Raw genomic sequence first — 26,860 nt, 5'->3', positions numbered from 1 at the left:
CTGTTGGCCTTCTTTGCCACAAGGGCACATTGCTGGCTCGCATTCACCATGTTGTTCCACAGAACCCCAGGTATTTTAGCTGCAAAGGGGAAAGGATATAAGCTACAGGATGTGAGGACTCCAGAGCTAGTGCAGGAATACAGGCATTCCATGGAAACAAGGATCTCACTGGGTCTATACGGTCTGACAAGAAGCAATGCAAGAAAAGTTTTACTGAATGATTTGGGAGACTTGGTAGCGGGGAATTCTCAGGAAATTAATCTAAACTTCATGATAGGAAAGCTCAAGCTAGAAGAAGACCTCAAGCCCTGATGCAGAAGTAAGGTTTCCTGGACAAGCTGCAGCTTCTCTGTGCCTCACTTCTGTCCTTTTCAATTTATGTAAGAAAACCTGCATGCCTCGGGGATCCATATGTAAAGCTTACAGAGGGAACAAGAAGATTACAGAGAAATCAGAGCCAGACTTCTCAGAGGTGCACAATGAGTGCATGAAAGACAATAGACAAGTTCTAAAAAGGGGAATTCCAGTCAGATATTAGGAAAAAATTTCACTATGAGAACAGAATCACTGGAACACAGGGTCACAGATTGTGGAATCAGCATCCTTAGAGCTATTCAAAACTGGCTTGGCTGAAATCCTGATCAGCCTGATATAAGCTGACTCTGCTTTGAGCCGGAGACCACCAGAAATTCCTTCCGATTTACACTATTCTATGACAAGCTCTAAGTCTTACAGCAGGTCAAGGAGAGACCCATGAGACTCATGTCCTACCCCCTAAGCCTTAGGCCTTCCTGCTTCACTACAACTTTTAGACTGCCCAGAAAAAAGCATACAATGCTTCTCTCCCACTGCCTTCACTACAGAGTTGTTCTTAAGTGCCACAGTTTGGTTTCAGCAGCCATGACACACAAACTGTGTACACAGCTGCTAGATCAGGGTGGTGGGCTCTTCGATGATTAAGTCCATTGTAATGTCTGGCAGCCATCTGTCAGCCACATTTACAGTAAACCCCAGCTCTCCTAGCATGTGTGGTCTGTGGGGATAACTGAGCACATAATTTATTTGATGAATTCAACCTTTTTTTTTTACTGCTGACAGTATCTGTGAGGTCACAGCTGTCTCCAGTTTCACTCCAGTACCAGCTTTTTATTTTCCTCTCCACATGACAGAAAAAACAAGCTGTTGTAACTGATTAGATACATCACCTGATATTGTTTCTTGATTGCCTGAACTTACAAGTAAAGGCATAACATCAGGTTTTCCCCAATATATTTACTGGGGCAACACTGAAAATTTCAAAGTGCCAGAAAAATAACTAAATCATTAACTGGCCACAGAAAGTGGCACAAAAAGGGGCAAAGCAGATGTGCTAAGGTAAAACATTAATATTTACACAGTAACTTTACATATCCAGCAATGCTCTGATCAGGGGAACTGAAGCAAGAACTAGGGAGCTCAAACACTCCAGTTTGCTTCCTTTGTCTCCATACCCTATTGGTGATCCTGGAAATGCATATAAACCCAGGTCTGCAGGGAGGCACCCTCTCTGCAAAAGCCACAAAATATGCTTTCCTGCAAGTTGAAATCAACTTTTTGTATTACTGCTATTCAGTGTTCCAATGGGTTAATTTTGTCTTCAAAAATTCCCAATGTTCTTGAGCCAGAATTGCCACAAAAACCCACCAAAATATTTGGCTAGTCTCTGCAGTACTCATGGGTTTTTGCTGGTTTGGCTTCTCTAGGAAAAATCTATTTTCTTTAGTAAGAGTTGACACAGCTTCTCCCCCCTGCTTTAAGAAGGCATTTTCAGTCAGAAGGAAGACTAGATAAAACCACTGTCTGTCTAAACTGAGCACTCTGGTCTTTCTCTGCCTCCCCAAGCTGCTGTTCACCCTCATACCCTTCACTGAGGGCATGCACAGCTGCAGGTCTCCAGCACCTCTGCAAACCAGCCATCAAAAAATCTCAGCTGTAACTCGTTTGTACTTTACCTTGCACATTCAGAAACTGTGGATACTCAAGCCTATCTATTAGTCCTCAGGGACTTGGATATCACCAAAGAGAAATAGAGAAGTGTAAAGAAAAGGAAATACTATATTCAATAAAGTCTATCAGTTATTTACTTTAAGCCTTATGGACTTCATCCAGTAGCAGACAATTAACTAGTTTCATATTGCATAAGCAAAAACATCCTTAACATTACCTTTCCCCACTGGTGCCCCACAGTGTGACTTGTGCACATTGTACAGTTGGAAGGACAAGATCGTGACTCTCCCATTGATCCATCCTCCCATGCTAAGATCTGTGTTCTTTTCACAGCCCCATAGTGAAACTTCTAAGTATCATTGTTTTCAGTTTGCAAAGGAAAAAGCATATATTGAAAGCTCAATTTGCCCATGGGTAACTAGGGACACAACAAGACTGACCAAGGTCACAAGGAATCAGTGGCAGAGTTGAGATTAGAATCCACAATTCACAAGGTCCATCCAAATCAAACTACACACTGGAAACCCCTCTTGACTGGCTGCTTGCAGAAGGCAGGAATTTTCAGTGCCCCTAACCACAAGGCCAAGCTTTAACTCTAGCTAAATTAACTTATGGCACAGTCTTTTTGCTTATAAAAGTTAAGTTACATTGACTCCCATGCAAGTTACAACTGAGTGCCAAGAAAAGGCCATGGAAAAAGGCTATATGCCCACTGTGCTGACTTTCACAAACACTGGCACCCTATACAGACCACAGTGGGAAAGGGGGAAAAAAAAAATCGGCTCATGTCAGCTCATTACTTCTATTTTCCAAATAGGACAGAAAGCGAGGCCAGCACAGAGCTCAAGCCGCAAGGAGATAGTTGGCTTCTTGCCCAATACATCAGTTCATTTTTCTGAGGCCCCTTCAAGCTTCACATTGCTAAAAAAGGAAGTTGGAAAATGTTATACTGGAAACAAGAAGTGCTGCATCTCTCCCCCTCGCTCCCTGCCTGGAGGGAACATCTCTAGGTAAGCTTCAGCCACCCAAAGGAAGAGGAGCAGGCTGCCGTGATTTCACCCGATTCTTGCTTCACAAAGGAAGCATGGGAATAGTGACCAGCCATCAGCCATTCCTAACACTCATCATATTCCTGGCTGCTGCTAAAGAACTTGGCTGTAAAATACAGGTGTCAGGTTATACCACATCCCCTCCAGCTCTTTGAGAAACTCCAGATCCTGAAGAAAAATACTGTCAGTTTCTTTTACACTTAGTGCTGGTGCCACATGAGCAAGAACTGGCAACTGACAGTGTTTCCTTCTGAACCTTGCACAATTGTTACAAAACCTAAATGTTTTCCCATTACTACTAAAAATGGCAACAACCCCCCCCATTCACACTCTAAGAGCCAGGTTTTCTTGCAAGGCTTCTTCTGCCAGGATCTGCCATAGCACAGGGAACAAACACTCCAGAACAATTCCATCAGCTCTGCTGCAAACATCCCAGCAGTCCCTTTCATCTTCAACTTTATGTTGCCGATTAGGAAACCAATGTCACCAGTACTGTGTTGATTTTGAGAATCTGACACTAGTTAACCAGATGGAGACTAGGACAGCCATTTTACCCCAAGCTACTAGGCAGTCAATTCCAAGAAAACCCCTTCGCCTTTCCAAACCAGCATCCCCTCCCCTCCACAACACCTCCCTGCACAAGGTTTCAGGACCAGCGGGTAGGGAAGGCAGTTATGTAACTGCTGCAGGAACTGAGGGGGAGAATGAATGTCAAAACTTGCTAAAACATGAACCCGGGAGCCTTGTGGATTCAGTCTCCAACATCCATCAAACATGATTAATTTTAATGTCACAACATTTTAATGTCAATTACTTTTAATGTCACTGCTTCTTATTTACTAGTGCAACCACATTTTAGAGAGGATAAGAGAGTCCCCCAAAGAACTTTTAAGATCAGATAAATAAACAATCAAAAATAAATGCGACAAACAAGCAGCAGCCTGATGCCTCCCTGCTATTTTAAGGCTCTTGATGTGGTGAATCTGACTGTTTCAAAGGCTGAGGCAGTTGAGAAAGAACATCTGAGGCTTTCATGTTTAGGGCCAAATTGCTACTTAGTAAAAATTTGCTTCTACTCCTGTTTTTTTGACTACATAATTTGGCTAATTGAAGATGTCTGTTAGACATGTGGCTTGATATTATTTACATTAGGCTAAGCCCTCAGACAAGGATATATTTTGTTTAGATGCTGCATAGAGTAGAGAATAACAGTCATGATTCTGGGTATCTTAAAATTTGTGTATAAAAGAAGAGACAACAGGCAAGTTAAGACTGATGGGGAAACTCATAGAAGAAGACTTGAGACTTAATCTTCAGGTTATCAAGTGGCTGGGGGAAAACTGGACAGCTGAAGATTTTTTGCAAAGCAACAGGGTTGTTAACTCCTCACGTAATTTCAAATGTGCCAAACTTAAACACCTGTACTTTGATTCAAATTCCTCTAGTTTTATGTGCTCTTTGGCAGAGACTGAGAAGCAGCAGACAAATGGGAAAAGAAACAGCACAGAACATATACAAAAAGAGGGACAATGAAAGAACATACTCTATACCTACATATGCATAGTACTTGCCTGTTGCCTGCTACTTTGGAAAGCAATTAAAGCACCCTCTTCTTGATGCAACATTCAAATAGCTGCTGTATATCCAGAAAGTCAATTGTTTTTAAAGACTTGATTCAGGCTGAAAAAACCTTGCAGGTATAACAGGAAAAATTGATATGTGAACTTCTGTTTAAACCTCTTTTTTTTAAATAGTTGGAGAGGTTGACAAAGCCTCAAACCCCATGGGGTTTCTCAAAACAACAAAAGAAGCCTTGTACATATCTTTAGAATAAATTATAGAGCATAAGTCAGGCCTCTATTCTAATATGAAATTTAGATGGGTAAGAAAAAAGATATTTAAACAGACAAGCTGAAGAAAAAGAAACAGGAGAGTCAGACACCTACATGGTTTCTTTAGAGTCTAAGAACTGACTTGGTCCACTCATCATTGATGTACACTTGTCTACCCACACTTGCACTTGCCGCCTCACTTAATGGTAATGCACTATGCAGCTCTGTGGAACTACTGCAGTTTAACTTCAGAATGCATATTTTAAGCCCGTAACAGTTCAATGGAACATTTTAAGCACACAGTTCCATCAATGTTACCAAATTAAGTCTCAGTCCATAATACAACTGTAAGAATGAAATGCAACATTTATTAATAGATTTTCAAAGCCAGAATGAGTTTTGATCATCCAAGTTTTCAGTACAGCAGAGACCACAGAACATCACCACGATGTTTGCACAGTTTGACAGCTTGCAGTTCTATTAGCATCTCTTTCCAAGAAATAGCCCTACTTGCTTCACTGATAGACTGCTTCAGTGGCACATTAAACTCCCTGATAATTCCTTGAATCTTAGCTTTATCCTGCATTTGTCAAGGTTCAACTTCTAGCTACCAGCTCTTAAAGACCCTTGTATTGTAGATTACAGGGCCCTCTGAGAACAGTTATCTAATAAAGACAGCAGGGGCTGCCCTGATCTTGGGCTCCATCCAGGAAGGGGGAGGTTTAGTTGTCAGTTGATGTTAGGATCCAGGGCTCGTTCAGAACTGAGAGTGGGATTTACATAGCTTGATGAGTTTAATTCTCTCCCTCTTTTCAGGGAATCAATCACAGCACCCTGCCTCTTGATCTGGGCAAAGTGTCTATTCATGTCATCCTTGTGTCTGTGTATGCCTGGACACATTGGTGCTCATCAAAAAAACACTATAAAAGGTAAGCAGGTAAAACACGAGAGGTGCCAAGAGATGCCAGACAGCACATTCTGACAAAGCTTTGTGTATATCTGACAGCAAGCATAGCCCAGAGTCATCTCCCAGTCTTAAACAGTTCACATTCCTTCCTTAAGCTAAACCCTGCCTGGCTGCATTGTTTCAACAAGCTGAAAAGCAGCCTTGTGCCAGGGCTTTACTGCAGGGACCTTTACCCTGACCCAAACCAAGCAAGACTCTCCAGGCACAAGCTCCTAAACAAAGCACCACATTCCAATTATTTACACCTTTCTTCTGTCCTAAACCAGCCAGAGAAAAGGAGCATGGCTGGGAGGCTGCAGGGAGAACTGGAAGGCCAGCTCTTCACAAAACCACCTGAGGCTACATGAAACTCCACAAAGCTAAAGCTCATATTCCTCAACAGGTTCCCCAGCCTATTTTTGTTTCAACTTCTCTATCAATCAGAGAAGACAGGCTGGATCATTTCTCAATTACAGCCGACTCATTCACTGAAGTTCAGCAGTTCAGACCCATATACTCAGCCAGCATCCATGCCTTTTATTTATACTTAAATATTGGCCATGAAGCATGCTTTCCAATAAAATCTCAGTAAGCTCACACTGAAACACACCTTAGGCAAGTTTCCTCCATAGATTGGTTCCCTCTTTTCCATGGCAAGCTGGGTACATGCTAAATAGTATCCCAGTTTTTTTTTTCTCTGTGCACATAGTACTTCTGCCACACACTTAAAATCCATTGGAAGACAGACTGGCAGTCCCAGTGAGCTTGTAACAGAACAGTACACCTGCAGTACGAGCAAAACCTGACACATTGTCCTCTCCCACAACCTGAGAACAGCAAAAGCAAGACTTGAGTTTGCAGTCCTTTAAACAGACTTCCACCTTTCCCTTCTGGAAAGCTCTAGTCCCACAGGGCAAAAACTACTATTTCTGAAACTGGCATCATTAGTGGCTATTCACCCTTGGTGAAAAGACATGATGGCAAGCACCTAGTGTTGCAATATTACAGACTGGGAAAGGCAGAAGACCCATTTTCCTCAGGAATGCACATGAAGTGGAGTATTCAGCTACTAGAAAATATATTCAAAGTGCTTAACTTCTAATCAGGAAGACATTAGATATTTAAAAGGCTCAATCACAAGTTACATTAGATTTATTACTTCAAGTATATAAATATGTAATTTTCCCTAACTGCCTAATATTCAGCAATAAGCTTCCCATATAAGCATGGGATTCCACATGCTGCCAGTTACAGGTTTTCTTCCATCTCCACCTGACACTGGACCATTCTGGAGTGAAACAGTCATTTAGATAAACCGTCAGTCTCGTCTGGTCCAGTAATTCCTAAGTCCTTACTCCCATGTTTGCTCTCAGGCAGGAGGGTGACTCACTGGCTGAATCTATGTAAGAGAAGTGAAATACTTATTAGGGTTGTTGTAGAGTTTCCAAGGCATCCGTCAGAGTTTGATGCAATTGTGACAGCTCACAGAACTGAATCAGGGGTATGAATAACTATGGCAAACCTGTGGGCCACAGTAGACGTATGGCTAAACAAGTACATTAGCCATTTGTTGACTATAAATATCAGGAAAAATCTGGCCAGGGAAGAGTTGTTTTTACCCTGTTCCTGTATTCTTTCCCTCAGACCAGCTCCTAATAACTGGAAAAAAGATAGCCAGCTAAGTGTGCATCCTAACCCTTAATGTACCTCTTATTCTGTAACACATGCTTATTAGACACTGGCATTCTGTCCAGGACACAGTTTTAATGTGCGAATCTTGCACTGACAATTAACATGCCTATTTGCTCTTTGGTTGCCATATCTGGAATGACAGGAGATATACACCTCTCATTTTCCTGTTTCAAGCCTGAGTTTACCCTCCCAGCCTCTGCCTCCTGTGTTTCTTCAGCCCAGCAAGCTCAGCAAATGGAAAAGTTGCAACAGCTTCATAACACTGAAAATAGTTTATTATGTTTGCCTAACAGAGAAGAGGAAAGAAATCAAATGGCTCCATACTGTAGATAACAGCAGTTCATCAGCCCCAGACCACACAAGTGTCTGCATCTGGCCCTCATTAACATCTAGAAACAAAACCAAAGTATCCATCTGCCAGGCAACAGGTCTTATTTGACATTTATGCAGACTAAGCCAAATAAGATGCACCCACTTGCAGGGTCCCAATTGATCCTCAAGGATGATTTGGGATGATTATAGGTACCAGCATGATTGGAGCAGGCATAACAGGGTATCTGAGTAAGATTTACAGTCTTGTTTGTGGTAAGGCCAGTTCCCTTGATCAGCCAGCTGCTTCTGGCATCCTTCAGGATAGAAACTGCTGTTTGGGGGGGACAGTGCAAGGGGAGAGGCATTGTCATGGTTTTGCTCAGAAATGTTTTATTCAGGCTGTTTATCCTCAAAAGAACATTTTCCTTTTAGATTAAATTATCTGGATTCTGTTTAGAATAAACACAGGAGACAGGACTCGGGCATTTCCTCTTTTAGGAAGTATGGCTGAGTATTTCCTACAAAATTTATAAAGAATTGAAGTAAGAACTTGTATGGCTCCTGAACATTTCAAACTCTTCTTCCCTAAATGCTGAAAGAGCTGGCTCTGTCAGAGCACAGTCACATCCCAGCAGCATGAAATAAAAATGCAAACAGACAGCAGCTATCAGCTCTTTGGAAAGGGCAGGCTGATAAAAACCATAATCAAACTATTTACCAATACTCCACATTGTTTTGTCTGAAGACCATAAACCACATTATATAGCAAGACATTTCCCTTTTTACAGATGGGGAAACCAAGGCTCCAAAAGGACTTGTAAAGCCACCTACTGGGATTACAGTTAAGATGAGACAAATTAATGAACAGATCTGAACCTTGCCAGTGAAAAGTTTTCCTTCTAATAGACTAGAGTCACCACTGGAACTGGAAGCAAAAACACAGATTCCTGCCTTCCCATCTCTTCTTACAATTCTGACTCTCTTGCTATAAAGATACTATCAAGTTTTATACGCCATTTTCCATGCATTAGTCACACTGTACTTCTTACAGGAAGTCCCTATCTCCACCTGAAGCACAAGGGAAGCATCCTGCTCAGCCTTCCAGGAGACCCGAACACCAGATAATGAACAGAGCTCCCCTGCCCATAAGGCCAACCTGTCTCAACATTCATAGCACAGCTCAGGACTGATGCAAGCCTAATGTTCCAGTATCTTTAATCTCTCACAGCTGCCTAAGACATTTTCCCTGGCATCTACTCTGAATGTTCATATATTATGTACTACTTCTGGATCAGAGGGGGATATAGAGAATATATGCACAGTGACTGCTATTTAAAATGTCTGCAGAAATAACATTTATCTGCTACATCAAGTCTTCCTGTCTGCACAGTATGAACATAACTGATGGTGGGTGTTTATAAAGCATGCATAATCATTACCTGCTCAATTACTGTTGTTATAATGCATGGTTGGCAGTAAGTGCTGCCCATTGTGGGGCTCCACCACCTCCCTGTACTAAGAATTCTTCATGTTTTGTTTAATTCTGGATCATAATCAGGCCCTAATTTTATATATATTGGCTCAGGATATTTTTCCTTTCTTTTACATTGTCAGTCTGCTTGCCACATCCTTGCTGAAGGGGATTCCTCACTTTAAGTCCTTCTCTCGGTAGGGCAGGATGGCCTCCTTTGGTTGAGGATTATAGGCTCTGACAGTGCTGACACCGAAAAATAAAACCCCAGAATGATTTAAAGCAGTGAGCAGGGCTGTTCCCTCAAGATCAGCAATACACAGCCACACTACTGTCCTTTCCTCGTATAACTCAGACCCAGTCTAAAGCCGGCTACTTATAGACCTTATCCAGAGAGAGCAAGTCACAGACCCTTTGACAGCCTCCAACCCCATCACACACTCTTCACTTACTGATAAGATTATCAATTTTTACTAACAAGGAGACCACACACTGTGTCCCCTCCATGAACTAAAGCATTTATGGCCCAGTGTCACAACAGAAATTATACTAACTGGCACTGGGACACTTAAGGCATAAGGGATGAAGACACTTGGATACACTCAATAAGCCAAGAATGTCACAAACCTCCTAAATCCAGGGCAATTAGATCACACTGCCAGGCAGATCCATACTAAAAGGGTGCCAGAAGGTATCTTTTCAAGACAAGAGTATTGAGTGAGCTCAGTTCCAATACAGATGCTTTAGAAAAACAGAATTTGCTTTTTTCATGGATTTTTTTCTCCATTCTGCTTATACAAGATCATCATAAAAAATGAAGAGGCATTTAATTCAGCAGCAAGGATGGAAAAGCAGTGCCAATTCCTCCCTGAATAACCTCCTCCCTTGCAAGAACAGGAAATTAATTTCCCTTCCAAGGGCTAAAGATGTTTCTGTGCCAGACTCACTACATCAGGTGCTTTCAGTGGAGAGTAAGTTTCCACCCTACTGCTATGGCACTGCCAGAATCTGGAGATTTACAGCAAACATCCCAGACCCCATCAAAGGCTTATGAAGCCCAAAACCACAAGAGAAGACATGCATATAGAGTTAAAAGAGCTTCAGCATACCCAAAGCATGTCTCATTGGAACAAAGGACGCCAGCAGCTATTGAAGTTGCTATTTTTCTGGGTAGGCTAGGTTTTCCACATACATGGTTGCAGAAAAGGAAATACTGAGAGGACAACCCTGAGGACAGGGACGAAAAGGAAAGCTATAGCCAGAGGCAAAGCACACTGCACATATGGTTTTGCACCACATAGCATGGGAAAGGCTGAAACTCTGCTCTGTAAGTAGGGAAGACAGGCAGGAGCAGTACAGGAAGGGGCAAGGTTCTTACATGTCATATGCCATTGCAAAGTGATAAAAAGTATTTGCATTCGAAGGATTCTCCTCAGGGAAGGCAGCCTTTGCCAAAATAAAGGACATGCCTCTGCCCAGCACAGCCTCCATTAAGGGATAGTTTTGAAGTACATGGAAAGTGCCCAGCATAGCTGTTTCAGCAGTAGTAAATAACACAGCAAACAATTGGGGTTTTGGTTTGTTTTTTTTTACTGTTCACTTAACATATTTCTGAGCTGGGGTAGGATGTGTCATACACCAGTATTATATTCTATAAAACTAAGCATGTGTGAATTATCAGTGCGTTGGTTTCTGGAAACAAAGAATGGAACAGGGAACAGTCCACATCTTCAGTAGCCCTCGGAGAACCACTAATAAGGGAGAAACAAATGACAAAATGCCAATATTGTCTAACTGGCTAGTTAAAATAATCCTTCTACATGCATGAATAATCAACTCCTCTCCCCATCTTTTTGCTTAAAGACATTTCTAAGGATAAGGTGAGGGGCAAATAAGGAGAGAACGAATCTAAGCAACATTTTCATTCCCTTAAAAAACTAGTATACAAGTTGTTCTGGGAGCTGAGAAAACCAATGTAAGAACATACCTGAAGAACAGTATTTATGATTTCCTAGATTTAAATGTCTCTTTCTACGAGAGAGGACTGATTAAAGTAACTAAGATATTTTTGAAAATTCCCAGGTACCATGCTTTCACAGAAAGGTTTCTAAAGGATCTGTGTTCAAGGCCTAACAGATAAAACCCTAAATTACTCCTGAGCACTCAACAGAAACATGTGGTGCACAGCACCCGAGGTGTAGCACAAGTCTGCTCCATGCTACAGTAAATCTCTTTTGCTAGCCAAGCCAGCATTAAATAAAAAGAAGCACAAGGAGCTCAGGCAAAGATAGAGAGGAAAGACATAAGAACTGAAACCAGAAATATTCAAGTCCTTCAGAAGATGTATAATCTTGGTGACAAACCAATGGGAGATTTTTACCACCTGAGGCCTTCAAATGAAGCCTGGCTGCCTCTCTGGAAAAGAGATTTTACCAAGTGATTAAAATGAATGCAAGGATAACAATGATGAAATCCTCTAATATACTCTAGCAATCTTCAACACTGCCCTCAATTTCCTTCTAACTTTACCTTTGAAGAGGGGCAGAGTTCTTTCTGCAAGACTGCTTGAAAATCCCTGTCACTGTGTGTATATCAGGATATCTCAAAGCTTTCTCAGATATGCCTGTAGGATAGGTTTTTGTTACATTTTCTTCCATGGCTTTGATGTGCTAACATCCAGAGATGCCGATAAGCCCAATAATCCTAACTGCACACTACAGGGCTGCTCAGTAGTTAGGACCATTAGCAAAGTAGAATAAACTTGCTGGCAGGTAACTGCTTTGTGATCTGGCCAGAACAAGCCCAATTTACATAAGCCCACAATAAGTGAACATCCTCAGCATCCCAGTCTGAATGGTTGTTTAGATGTCTGAATATCACCTTAGGTTCCCAACTTTTCTGCCTTCCCACTGCATGAATTTATGCTCTAGAATTACATGAATAGATGCCAACCCAGTGCCTGGCTTGTTTAGACAGCAAGCAGGAAGAAAACTAGGTTTAACACATTCTGGATTGCTATGCAAGCTTTCAAGTCTGCAGTGTTGTAGGGAAGAGTGCAAACAGGCAAAGAAACAGTTCCTGCCTCAGAGCACTTACAACCCAGAAAATATAATCCTAAATACTTCTGTCTGGTGCAATAAGGCCCAGTTTGTTCCACTCACATTCTGGTTTTGGCTTTCCCCCTCTCTTCTGGTGCTTTCGCGGAAGAGGATATGGGGCAGGGAAAGATGCCTGCTGACAACTTGAAAAAGAAACACTGCAGCCTCCACTGCATTCAATACCTTACTAATGGGTATGTATTCATTGCTATCCCACAATGGAAGCAACATGCCCAGGGCATTACTAAATAGGAAAAAGATGCAAGCTCAAGTAATTAGAGGAAAAAGTATTGTGCAATGCAGGATCATTAGCTCCAGAGCAGAGCTCAGAGTTTTGAACTTTTCTTGTACCAGGTCATATTGGGTCTGAATTAACTAACAGCTGCAGAATTGTCTCTTCTCTTTACTCCAGGGGTAGCCTTGAGCTAAATGGAAGGAGCTCGGACAAAGCCAGATAAGCTGGGATCCATTTGCCACACTGAGTGGCACTGATGGGAAGACTCCTGAACTGCAACGTTATCTTCACCCATTAAACTAGTGCCTGACATGTCTTAACAGACTATCACTTCGGACTTTTGCAGCTCCATTTCTACAGTGATTTCAAAGCACTTTACAGCTCATGAGGGAAAGGTTGCTACATTTGTGAGTGCTCTTACACTTACTCTGCAGAACAGCAGCTGAGGCACAAAGCAGTTGAAACCAGCATTTGAAACCAAATGCACCCCCAAAACTTTGAATGCTTAAAGGACACCTGACAGCACATAGTTGGTGTGACCAAGCTCATGTGTCCCTGGACCTGCATCTTCAGAAGACTGACCCCTTTATATCACTTGAAATAGTGACACTCAAAACCAACAGGCACTTAAAAATGGAGCCTGAATTACTAAATCACTGAGTCACTGGCCAAACCAAGAACGGAATCTAGACATCCTGAACACTGCTTTGAGCACAAAGCACTCACAATTGCTTAAAATTCCCCTTTGGAAAAGAAATTTAAAAAATCACAGCATTTGTCAACACAAAAGCTATGCTTTGTCTGGTTGAAGTTCCCTTTGTCTCCAAGCAGGAGCTTGAAACAATGGAAACGAAGAGGGGATTTGCCCACAGCATAGACCACATTAGAACAAGACAAAGCTGTACTGTGAAAACATCCATCCAGATTGGATGGATCCAGTAAAACAGTTCCTTATGTGAAATGCTGAGACTCCTAGAGGATTAGCACCAAGCTCTCTGCAAGTGCCACCTCGGTCACATTCTGTGATAGGTACCTGCACTATGGCAGTAATAAGTAACCACCAGAACTTTATTCAGCCAGATCACCAATACATATCATTCCCACTTTAAAAGTAGAGGGTCATGGATCCTCAGTCACCACATAAAGCTAAGCATTCATTTGATGCTGCTTTCAAAATCTGCTCAGGTCCAGTATGCAACTCCCATTGTAAATTGACTCGGGTTCCTTAATAATCTGGCTCCTAATGTCAGACCAGGTCTGCTGCTTATCATCTATTAGTCCAATGTAAAACAGTCTCCCCAGTGTTTGCAGAGCCCTGATCATAGCTCAGGCCTTTGAAAACTACTATAAAGCAAATAAAGCAAGCAGTTGCTAATAACCCCTACACTCTGCAGGCCCAACTTCACTCACAGCCTAGTACAGTATGACTAAGGTAATGAAAGGCTTCACTAAGTGTGATTGAAAGCTGTGACACCATTTTAAGACTGTTTTTACACTTGAGCAGTCTAAAGTAACACTACCAGAGACATCTGAAAATTAGGTAGTGCTCCAGCTTCCATCAGCAATCATGTGTTGCTTAATTTTTTTGAAGGACAATAACTCATAGGCTCACTGCTGGAGAAAACACACTGCACCAAGTTCTTCACTTCATGTTCCTAGAAGTCAGTCAAGTTCCCTCAGCAGGCTCTTATTTCCCATTTTGAGCACACTAAGCTGTTTGTTTTCCATGAGCAGTACTTTTGCATACTCACATCTTACAAGACCCACAGAGCATTTAGCAGACATTCACTGAAGCTGCATGTTGCTGCACTGAAATGAGTCCTAGTGCCAGTTAATGCCTGGGGAAAATGAAGCAATTGCCTTAATATTACTCAACAAGGCAGGATCTGCAGCAGGATTCCCAGCACCCTGCCAGACACTGGCCTCAAGTCTCACTTCAGCAGATTTGCTCTGGAATTACCCTACCACAGCAAAGTTCCAAATTGGCTCTGTACCTTTTTTCTGCAGAGGTTTGATAAATGGACCTTTGTTCAGAAAAAAGCCCTGATGTTGGAGAACATGGCTCCTTTTTCCTCTTGTCCCTGGAATTGTGATTGGAAATAATTGGAAGTGTCACTGGAAGTAATCAGAAGTGACAGTCCCTGGGCTATAAGGCTTTTGCTTCAAGTCTAACGATCCCCCCCGCAAAACAAAACCTAAATTTAAACAATGAAGTCATAAAGTGATTTGCCTTCAAGGTTGAAAACCCTGCAATATTTTTTTTGAAACAAAAAAATGCCTGACTGTTTTAGTTCAATATTCAAGGCTTGCTGTGTTATATGAAAGACTTCCCCCCTGCACACACAAAAACACCCCACCATTTCCTGGCACTCTGCAGCCCTACCCTACAGATAAAGGTTCATATCTATATTAAACATTTCTATGGCCTTTAAAATTTTATCAAGCCTTTAAGAAAAAAAAATAGCCTAAGCAGTCTGAGATATGAGATTCAGCCAGCATGTATCTCAAATATTCCAAATACTGGAAAGCCACCTAAATCCGATGTTTTTGCTGAGGCACAAAGAGGGGAAGGGAATGGAGCCACTCTTTCACATTCCAGTTCTGGAAAGGCCTCTTACCAGCCCAGTTTGTACTAAATGCCATCCAGGCACATAGGGAACGAGAGTCTCTGCTCAAAAGAACTTACAGCCTAAATAGTTAACGAGTAAAAGGCACAAGACAGTGGAAAGAGCTAGAGGGACCAACATGACTTGCCAAGACCTAGAACAGAGCAGGGAACTGCATCCAGATTCCCAGCCCATGCACTGACCACTCCCTAATGCTTTCCTGAGCTGTTGCTTTTTGGTTTACCTCCAGATACTCCAGCAAAGCATTACCATTTCCCTCTGCAAAACAGCCCTTGAAAGGCATTTCCACTGACAGAGTACAATATTGTTAGAGTTACTATACGACTGCTGCTAGTTAAAAGATTATAAGGAGCAGTTCAATTTTGAATGAATGCTGGTTTACATACTTTAAAACAGACATACAAATATTCCCCTGTATCAAGAGCCACAGGGAAGGACAGGGGACTCCCACCTACCACTTAGTGTAGCTGGCTTCCAGGTTCTGCTCTGCCAAGCAGCTCAGCACAATGGACACCTTAACTACAAGTGATTACTCCACAGGTATATGCTATCTCAACAGATTAGATTTTCCTCTTTCATATGCAGAACAAAGTAATTCAGAGACTAAACAGACACAGTACAGAATTTCCTTTCTGTGAGGGTTCTTCTGGTAACACTGCAGTCATTCACACCACGAGTGGAGTTTCTCAGCACATTGGTACTAAAAAGCCATTAATACTTTATCAAGTACATTATTACAAAGCAAGGGTAAGTCAAACCTTCCTATTGCTTAGAAGTCATCCCTCCAGATGGCAGCTTGATAAGTTGTAGCTGATGGATTCAGCTGCTTGTCAATGATCTGCCCATGACCACGTCTAACCATGTTTGAGGACATATTAAAAGGAAAATGGCTTTAAGTCAGAGCTGCAAGGGTTCTAGACACATGACATAACTGCTACCTTACCACATAACTGTTAACTTAGCTTCCTCCTCTGTTAGATGGGCTTTCTATACTTCTCTACCCAATATGGCCCTGCTGGACTCCATGAGTTACCCAAAGCTTTATACAAGTGTGACCCTTCTCACAAAGCATGCTACAAAAGTAGCAGCAGTGCAGTATTATGGTAGACTAAATGCAGCCAAGTCATGGTCATCAGTTGCCTCTAACTGTGCACGCTCCATTTCAAAAGACTGTTTCCAGGAGAGCAGCCTCTCTTCTGCCAATGCATATTATAAGCACAACAAAATTTTCACTGACCTTTTCCTACTGAAGGCAATTAAACTGCAGGCACTAAGCTGAACTTCAACTTTTCTACCTCATCAGTCGAGAACAAGTCATATACACTAAGGCTTCATGCTAATTTTCCATCCACAAAAATGGATGTCAGCTACAGAGAAGAGACAGGCTGAAAAGATACTGTAATGTATATTGATTCTTGTAGGACAGCAATTCCAACATCATGAATCTGGGTCTGGCCCATTAAGAGAAATGCTGAGTTACAACATTTGCCTTTTTAAACTGCCAAGTGCTTTCCTAGAGAAAATGAAGAGGCAGATGAGGAAAGGATTTGTTTCATGATCTTCTATCACATTCACCACCTTCAATGCATCTTACAATTGCTCAGTCCTCTTTGCAACTTGTTTAACTTGTTGCAAAGAAAAGACAGTGCTACCTAATGAGTCACATGAAGAAACCAAAGTACCAAAAAAGCAGCTTGAGAAAAGCCTAGCAACAGTGCTTTGCTGAGGCAGGGCAGTACTCACCCTCCTCACATTACCCAGTTGCTTTTTCTAGTACTTCAACAGTGAGCTTCTGGGAAAAAGGACCAGCTTTATTCTGGGTTGCTAACCCACTGCTAGAGCTCCCAGTCACTATTGCATACACCTCTGTATTCTGCCCAGGGAAAAGCATGTTTTAGGCAAGGTTTGAACCTCTGGCTGGCAGAGGGGGGCTGTTATTCCACTCAGCAGTACCGAAGAAGCAGATTGAAGGGAGAAGAGAGTCTAAGAGATGAACAAGATAGAAATTCACCCTCCTCACTTCTGTCGACTTGACTTTCCATCACTTCACACATTTTCCATTGTTGTGCTTCCTGCACAGCCATTTCTGCATCCTCCGCTATCCTGTCATTTGAGTATCTATTCACAGATCTCAGTGACCTGACTTCACCCTTGGCTTTTTGCTGGGCTGCTTCTGTAAACTAACCATTTCTAAAAACAGATGAAGACACAGCTTTGGGATGTGGGGGAAGATACCCATTCATCTTTTAGGCAGAGCACTGCCAAGTTCCCATTGCACCCAAAGTAGCCTCTTTTGTAACACATTCATGCATGGAAGATATGCACAATATTGTGTGCATGAGCCAAGATTTCTCTGCAAGTGTATAAAATACATTACAGGTACACAAGCAATGATTAGTGCCTTGGCTAACACAGGGAACTGATTTAGCTAAAAATCTAAGGTATAGCTTGACTAAGGCTGCGGGGACTATTTCTGAAGACAAAAGGCACAGAAAGCAGCTTGCAGCACCCCACTTCATTGGTACTAGACCCACACTTGCAGTGATTTAGTACAGTGTAGCGAGCACACTTACACACAAAAGATTTTTCAAATACACACAAGGCTTTGTCAGAGTGACTGTTTACATTTCTTTTCAGGAAGTTCCTGAAAACTCAAACAAATCCCAGATTGCAAACCTGCTAAGTTCCCTTTAAAGCCCTGTATTTGCCTTGAGGAAAACAGGGGCATTTGCTGTGATCCTGAGGATAAACATCAGGATATTTCCCAGCCAGTTGTGCAATGACATTTCTGGGAAGCTTGTGCTGCTCTTAGACAGTGCCCTTCTGAAGTGGGCCAGAGTACCCCACAGAAACAGACCATTAATTCTACATGGAGGAGACAAGGTCCAGGGTGGGCACAGAGGCAAAACACCAGTAGTTTTCCATGGGAAATTCAGAAAAGTTGCATGTGTCATTGTCCCCCTCACTCTATTTGCCATAAAAATGAATTCATCTTCAGAATTTCAACTGAACTTTGGCATGCTGCTTTTCCTTACTCTGGAAGGTTACCTTTTTTCTCCTTTTCTTCCTCATAGTAAAATGGAAAAAACAAGGATAAAAATAACCCCCCAAATAAACATTCTTTTTAGATGCTAATAATCCAAACTATTTCATATAAAACAAAGCACTAGTAGAGAAAAATAGGCCATTTCTCATCAAGTGCCTTGACAGAAAATATTTGATGCAAACCATCCCTGGCTTTAGAAGAATTTCAGTGTCTCACAAGCAGTGTTAACCCTGATATCCTTCCAGATAGCAAGTCAATTATGTCTAGCACCTTTGAATTCCCCCCAGAGTGCCAAATGGATACACTGCTTTGCTTTGCTTCCTTTCCTTAGGTATTCCTAGAATAGGGTTCTATTAAAGAGCTCTTTGCCCTGTTCTAGAACTAAATTCACACTAGTGTAAACAGGCTGAATCCTGCATACAGATGATGTCTTGTTGACTGCTTTTGGAGTTTTCATGACAGAAATGAGTTGTCAATTATACAAAGCTGTCCTTGGGATAATAGTCTTGGGCTAAATACACGAAGAAGTTACCTGCACTCCTTCAGAATCCAATGACACAAAGAGAAGGTGAAATCCACACAGCAAAATCACACACAAAATCCCTTTTCACAGCTACAGATTTTTCTTTTTGTACTCCACTCCCAAGCCAAGGCTTTGTTTTTAAGTGCTGTAAAAACATGGGGCAAAATCCTTGTCTCACCAAGCTTCTAAATACACCATGAAACAAACAGGCAAAGGCAACAGAGAAGGAACCATGAGAAAACTAGGAAATAGCAAGTGTATTATATACTGTTAGATATCACTGAGAAATTTGGGAAATACCTGGAAAATCAGCAGAAATATAAGATCAGTCAGCTTAGTTTTCAGGTTGCTTAAAACAGTCTCCCTTGCTTTTTACTAGTTCCAGGCAGAAGCAGTCCATTAAAACATAAAACTTCCAATAACCTCATGGGGAGCAGGAGTGCTTTTTTTTTTTAAAACAACATTGCAGCAGTTCTTGGCTTTGCTGGAGTGTAGCATTGCAAGGGTTTCAGGAGAAGGACCTCAAGGAGATGTGATAGGGCGCACTGCAGGTTGCCAGTGCTCTTAAAGCAGGAGAGAAAGCCAGAGTCAGTATACTAGAGCACAGCCCCAGGCTGACCTACCACTGCCGAATGCTGCAGAGCTGCTTCCATATCATCACAGATTTTCAAGCTAGAAGTCTGGTGAATACCTAGGCAAATGCATGCTGTCAGACCCAATTGCTCATGCCAACAGGCACTGGAAGGATCTGCGCCATAACCTTTTTCCCAGCGCAGTGAGACAATCAGAGTCTTGGTGTTCAATGCAGCAGCCGTATACCTCTGGGACAGTGCTGTAAGAGAGTCACTGACCTCAGAGCTTAAAGGGCAGAGCTCAGCTACATCAGTACAAAAGGTACTTTTGCTATTACAGCTGCACCCACTCTAGCAACATCACCCCTGTATAACAAACTGATTCCAACACACTGAACGCATCTTTGTCAATCATAAGCCAGACTAAATGTGCATTGTGGTAAGCAGCCCCTAACACTAATGCAAAGGTTCATTGCCAATAGCAGGACACCAGAAAGCCAGATGACTGATTTGGCTTGGCACATCTACTGCTTTGGATCTTGAACCCATTGGTTTTCTGAAGGGCAGAGCACATACACTAGCCAACAAGCGAAGAAAAATCATGTAATACCAGCAAAGCCAGGCATACAAGCATTACCCATGTGAACATATTTGATTACAAGGAAGTTAGCTTTTTACTTTAATGGAAGGCTCATTAAAAATACTCAAAATTGACTTGGAGGGAGTGAAAGAAGGCAAAGGAGACTTCCAGCACCTGAAAATTTAAGCCAATTCAGTAAAATATTTAAATCAAAGCATTTGCTAGTTTTTTTTACTGGCTGAGAAACACAACATAGTATTATGAAGTTTTTACACTCAGAAGTGGAGAATCACAGATATTTCCCTTGGAAATTTCCATTTTGATTTTTAAGAGTGCAGTGAATTACACAAGGAGTTTGAAACAATTTTGACCAGCTGTGTACTGAGATGGCAATCAGATGTTCCAAACACTTACTGTAGGCACACTTAATGTAGTCACACACATTAGCATACATCACCTTCCACTCCTCACTCCTTCCTGCTTCATTTACCTAGCCATTATTAGGGAAGTAAGCATGGTCTCACCCTTGCCCACACTTAGGAAAGTCTTGCATCTCATCTTGTTTTAAAAGTCTCCTTAAAACTAATTGGCTCCTGTTTCCTGTCTCCTCACACAGCTGTTCACTTGCCTCAGAGAGGTAAACAGCGTAAAAGACAAGGACTGTATATAGTAGTCATGATATTAGTATGTTTAATAATGAAAACCCAAAACCAGGCAACCTCCATTTCAAGTTTGCTTGGCTTCTCTAAACCCTTTTTTCCACACTAGTCTTTCACTTTATCAGCAAGAAAGCCAAGCTATCATTGGCACTTCTATACCTTTTTACTGCAGAAAATCAATTAGACTTTCTCTAGCTAGCGAATGAGACCCCCCCAGCCTTCTTGTTTTCAGGACAATCTATGAACAGGGAACTACAATACTTTTCCCTGGAACTCACTTCTAATATTGGTGAATGAAGCTGGATGCAGAGCAGAAAGACTAAGATACCTGTTGACAAGACAGGTAAAGCACAGGCAAGACAAAGGGCAGTTCAATGACTAATGTAGTACCAGGAAACAAAACATTCCAGGTTTTGCTGTGAGCTTTGGGAAGCCACTTACCCTCCCCTCACCAGTGCTTGGACTACTCCCACAGAGAGGCTGAGAAACTCAACTCATGGGTGAGGGCATAAGTTGTTGAGGGCAGGGACTGTCTTTTGTGTTTATGTGTTACTAGCATAGCGGAGACGCGTAGATGCTAAAAGACATAAGAATAACGATGATAAAGCCTATTGCATTTTATAGATAAAAGCAGCACTAGTCATGCAAAGGGAAGTTGTCATTATGTTACAGCCAAGAGCACCCTTTCTCTGGCAACAGCTTATTCCTTTTACTCCAAGCCTTCAACATACAGGAATATTCAGCAGCCGAATAGGGTTGGTGGATTGAAGACTGTAGTTCCCATTTGTCTCCATCAGTGAGGTAAGCAACCTACTTAATTTCCCAATTTTGTCTCCTAATTTCCACAGAGCAGCTTTCCTGGCCATTTCTGCAAGGCTAACCCAGCCCAGACACCTCTGGCAGAAGCCTAGCTGTTCATCCTAACCTTGCTGCCTCATCTCCTGGAGTCTTCTTTAAACACTATCTCCACCATATTGAGACACAAACGGGCAAGGCAGATGTGCACAGGGGACAAACCGCTGCCTGCGCTCCCCTGCAGATTCTACAACCTTTGCTAACAGCAATCACTAGAGCAAAAAAATCTTTTCTACAATTTATTCAGCAACTCTACAAGTGCTGCCTGTCTTTCAGATATCTACAAATCTGGCTAGTCCATGTTCCACACCTGTGAGACTTAAGGAACAGGGTTGTCCCCTGCAACATTTCTTTATAGCTGTCCAAAACCCCAGTTCTACCTGTACCCAGCCACATCAGTCCACCACCCTGTGGGGCTCAACTCTTGCCAGGGAATCAAAGAACAACTCACTTTTTCACACCTGTACCCAGATTCCCAGAGGACAGGAGGACCCAGGAATCACAGCCTTTGCCCAACCATAACAGATTTTAAAGCTCTCTGCCTGTCAGCTCGATCTGGTGAGCAGAATGGAGACAGAAGCTCACTCATCACATTACAGTGCCCCTGGAGATGCAGAAACCCAGGCTGCTTCCGAGTCAGTCTTGTAGGCAAGCCCCCTCAAAGACCTTAGGGCTGCAAACTCTTTTCTCCATAGGCTATGGCTTTAACAAACAGCTCTCTTCAGCCCTTCTGCCTTTGCCCTCTGCTTCCTTTAACATCTCCTTTCCCACTCTCCACTCCTCTCCTATTCAACAGTCTACCTCTTCTTTCCCTTCTTTCAGCAGCCCTCTTTCTTCCTGGTTCTTGCCTTCCCCCTTTATCTCCCTTCTCCCATCCTTTCCCCCCCAACTCCTCCCTCTTGCACTTCAACACATCTGTTTCTAATCTTAGGCATCAATTGGAAACAATAATGCCTTTTTATTTTAAAATCTGAATGTTAAATGCCCAAGCAAATCAAAACAGAGTTAAATAAATTTGACACTATGCCCGAAACAAAGACATTTTGTTCACCTTGTTTTGCCAGAGGTTCAAGCCCCTCAGTAGTTCATTGCTTAAAAGCACTGCCCTCTTTAAACAAGAAACATACATTCCAAAAGGAGTCTGTTTAACCAGCACATCTAAAAAATTAATCCAGATATTAAAATATCTCTGGCTATCAATCTGCTAATAAAGCAACAAGAAAAGCATCAGAACCCAAACGACACTGAAATTGGAGTTTTCCATAAAAGTTTTTCTTTACAAATCCCTTTCGCTAGCTCATCAGAAATGAATTTCAGTTGTGCAGAGAGGGTGCGTGAAGTTCGATTAAAAACGCTAAACAAAACCAAAAAGCCAACCTACCTAAAAAGAGAATTGAAAGTGCAGACATTCCGTCTCCAAGCAAGAGAGACTTTTCCTCCCTTTTTCTTCCTTTCTCCCAGGAACAGCAGGCAGACCTGCACAGGATTCAAAGGAACGCCTCTGGAATGCACTGAGTGTAATTGCATCCATGTGCCAGAAAAATAACCAACTTCACTCTTTCTTCCCTTCTGCTATTCATCTCCTTGTCCATATTCCATCCAGATTCAGCGAGAGCTTTTAGATCTCTGCAGCTGGTAATTCAGGCCCTTAAGTTTCTGGAAAAGAAGAGACAGAGGCAGTGCAGCAAGGAGTTCACATCTACAGCAGCATAGAACAATTTTGCTTGTCTGAAAAGAAAAGGAGAGAAGCAGTGCTCAATGTTCACCACATGGCTGCCTCCCAGAAGAGCCCCTCCCTACCTCAGCTGGGATTAATAGTAAAGACTAGTCATGTGGGTGAGGTAGAGCTAATTTCTAGCAATAATATATATATTTACCTTTGGAGGAGAAACAAGAGGATTTCTCTAGTGTCAAAACAGTTAAGTTTGGAGGCAGTAAAAATCCAGCATGGAAAAAAATCAGATTCATCACTCAAGGGCTAGAGAGAGACTCTCAGAAAAAAGCACACGCTCTTCAGAATGATAAACACACTCACACATATACATTATCTTTATTCTCTTTTGTAGCTAATAAATTGCAGAATTAGAGTTTTTAGTCTTACTGGAAGACTTTCTCCATTTGCTTTTTTTTTTAGTTTCTAGGAGAGAAAAAATTCCTAAAAATTTATTTAATTATGCATTTCATCTGTGCTTCACTGACAAGAGAAAAAGCCAAATCAAGCAGACATTGGTTGTCTACATTTAGTGACTGCTGTGGGATGCAACTTAACTCACTTCCAAAGGCCATTTTAAGCCAGTCCAAGACACCTTTACAGCTCATCTTCAGTTTCACCCTAGTGCAGTTAGCAGGTTTTAAAAACTAGCTCAGATACTCCATTCCATTTCTGCCATCACAGCAGCGAAGACAAACCTCTCAGTTTCTGTAAGAAGGATCAAACATGGTAGGGAGTAGAGTTCACAGAAGATGACTTTGACCATCTGAGCTGAACCAGCCGGAACAGAACTTTTTTTATTCTTTACTGAAAAAGGTATAAATCTTACTGCTCACAAGGCCACAGAAACAGCGATGTTTTACATGTGTGCGTAGACACAGCTGTTCTGATGCATTGCACTTTACACATATACAGGTCATGCTTGCAACTTTACATCCATATGCCCTAGGATGCATCTGCTTTTCAGAAAAGCAAAGTACTTTCAGCTAGCCTACTTGGGTATTAACAGAAGAGTAACACTGGCTACCTGAAACTCTACAGTGGCTGTAGAACCATTCAAGAAGCCAAATAAGCATTTGGGTGGCTATCCTGTGCTGATCTGGGGGTTGCCACAGCTATACAGATACCAGGACCCCAGCTAGTTAGTCTAAGTCTGCTAAGGTGCATCTACATAAGCAGCAACTGCATTTTTTCCTAAAAAATAGGTATATTCACAAATAAATATCCATCATACACAGCTGATTGCAAATCAAACAAATTTACCCATCTTGTGCAACTTGGGGCCGAAGGAAAGCTTTGGAAGACAAAACAAAAAATCCTTTCCCTTAGGAACACTTATGAAGGTATTAAGACCTAAGAGAAAGAGCAGGCCATATGCAAGGCTGCCAGCCTGTGGTTTGAGACTTCAGTTTCAAGCTCTCATTAGCTCCCTGTGTAACCCCATCTACATGTAGTTTCTATATACCTCCCTTGTAAAATTAGAGAGAGTATGCTGCTCTCCCTCTTCAGGGATGAAAACAAATACAGCTCTTTGTGAAGTCCACAATGAGGGGCACTATGCTTAGAGGCTCTATAGGAATTCAGTACCTTAGCTCTTCATTACAGTACAAGCTTTTCAAGCATTTATTAGAAGCCAAGAAACACTGCTACCCTGGACAAAATCAGACCCTCAATTCAGGTAGATCCCATCAGGGAGAAATAACATGGATAAAAATTATCCTTCTGCATCCTGTTTCATTAAAGTTTCATTTGCCCCTCCCAGCCTCAGATGGAAACAAAAGCAGCATTTGGCTCCTCCTCTCCAAAACAGCTGTTCCCTCTGTAACAGTGAGAAAATGTTTTAAACAGCATATTCAGCTAATATACACTGATGATACAAAAGCAACCATTAGGTGAATATAACAGTTCCTTCAGAGCAGCTGTATCTATCCATATCATAAGAGCCAATTCCTTCAGAACTTTTCACCACACACTTGACCAAACAAGCTGCTGGTTTTCAAACAGTTGAGTGGATCTGAGAGAACACCATTGATTTTCAGTGCAGGACATAAATCAATGGAGAAAAGTGCATTTAATCCCTTCCCCCGCTCTCCAGAAGCCAAGCAGCACTGAGCTTGTCTCTCTGCATTACGAGTCTGACAGAAGATGTCCCAAGCTATGCTGTAAATACCCAGCATGCTGCTTTGCTTTAATAGAATCAATGCGTCAGAAACCAAGACAGAGAGAAGTGTTGTCACCCGGCACTCACTGCCCAGCCTCCACTGTAATACAGAGAGCTGGGATGTTTGAGGTACATACACAGAGGAGGAGGGGGATGGGAAGAATGAAAGAGGAGGCCATGCATGCAAAATCTCCTCTTTATCATCTCAGACAAGCCATTCCATTCCACAGCCTCTTCTCACATTGCATTCAGCCCCTTCAGGAAGCTCCTCAAGAGTAAGTTATGCTTTGGGGTTCAGTGGGGATTCTCCCTCTGGTGGTTCATACCTATTATGGCAAGGGTATCTCACTTGTTTGCATAATAGTTTCAGTGAGAGGCTAGCAAGGGCTGGTGTAAGTACATATAAGGACACCCATGCCATTCACACCAGCACATCCTCTCAAGACCTCTGCTGATTGTGTTTGGGGGAATACATCCTATCTGCAGCACATTATTTTTCCAGAAGGGGCAAATTCTTCTTAGTAGGCTTGTGAATGCTTTCACCTGTTACTACACAACACTAGCACAGCATGGGAGACATTTATCATGCACTTCTCAGCAGGGAGAATAGTGAAATAGAGAAACTGATGTTTGATATCATAAGCATTAAGGAAAAAAGTTTCATTAAAAACCTTTATAAACTGAGTTAGGTTTTCAGGGTTCCTACACTGCTGTTGACAGGCCCTGACTTTTAAGTCTGGGGTAGGTTCAGATTAAAATAGCTGTATACAAACATCTGTAGAAATCCTCATGGGCCACAGACCAGCTTTTTGGTCATCTTCCCTGGTGCAGTCTCAGTCTCAGCCCCCTTCACATTTGCATGAGTAACCCCTTTCAGGAAAACATGGTCTCTTAAATCTGCATGCCCCAAGAGCCTGCCCACCACTTGTTAGCTTATTCCTGCACCTCCACTGGTAGAAGCATGTGGGGGGGATCCTTTCTCTAAACCCTACTAATTTTTTTTTTTTTTATCAGATTATTTGTTTCCCTGGAGCAGGAAGAGCAAGGCAAAAGAGCTCCTTGAGATGTAGCTGCCCCCCACTGCTTCAGAGTTGCACACTATCTTCTCAACATTAAGTAGTGCTGCATATGCCCAGCAACAGCAGTTCTAACATCCCCATGACCCACAGTGTATCCAGAAGCCATATTTTCTTTCAGAACTATTATTACATAGCAGTAACACAAACTATTGCTACTCAGCTACCCTCTTGTGTTGATTCTTCAATAAAGTCTGTTCTCTGAAACTCCCAATACAAACTTACCTTTACACAGTTTAAATTATTTAAGCAGTTTACTGATACAGCCAGTAGAAGAACAGGGTTCATCCACCAGGAGAGCCAGATGAGGACTTTGAATCTCTTGAGCAAAATCATGTTCTGTTCAGCTGGCTTTGCAACTGTAAAAAAAGCACAAAAAAATACTTTGACAAAAGAAAGGTCAACCACACAAACAAACCACCCTCTGAA

At 42.0% G+C, this 26,860-nt stretch overlaps 1 protein-coding gene across 1 annotated transcript in view; it reads right to left on the bottom strand.

Annotated features, from left to right (window-relative positions):
• Window positions 1–23,237, bottom strand: part of CLMP (CXADR-like membrane protein) — a 42,759-nt gene extending 19,522 nt beyond the window's left edge. The window contains exon 1 of the mRNA XM_009333420.1: window positions 22,865–23,237. Within this exon, the coding sequence (XP_009331695.1) occupies window positions 22,865–22,892 (28 nt within the window). The 5' untranslated portion in view covers window positions 22,893–23,237. The remainder of the gene's footprint in view (window positions 1–22,864) is intronic.
• Window positions 23,238–26,860: the final 3,623 nt, after the last annotated feature.

This window comes from Pygoscelis adeliae, unplaced genomic scaffold, assembly GCF_000699105.1.
Source record: "Pygoscelis adeliae isolate BGI_AS28 unplaced genomic scaffold, ASM69910v1 Scaffold151, whole genome shotgun sequence".
In the NCBI taxonomy this organism is placed as follows: Eukaryota; Metazoa; Chordata; class Aves; order Sphenisciformes; family Spheniscidae; genus Pygoscelis; species Pygoscelis adeliae.
This window is presented reverse-complemented; position numbering and strand designations above follow the sequence as displayed.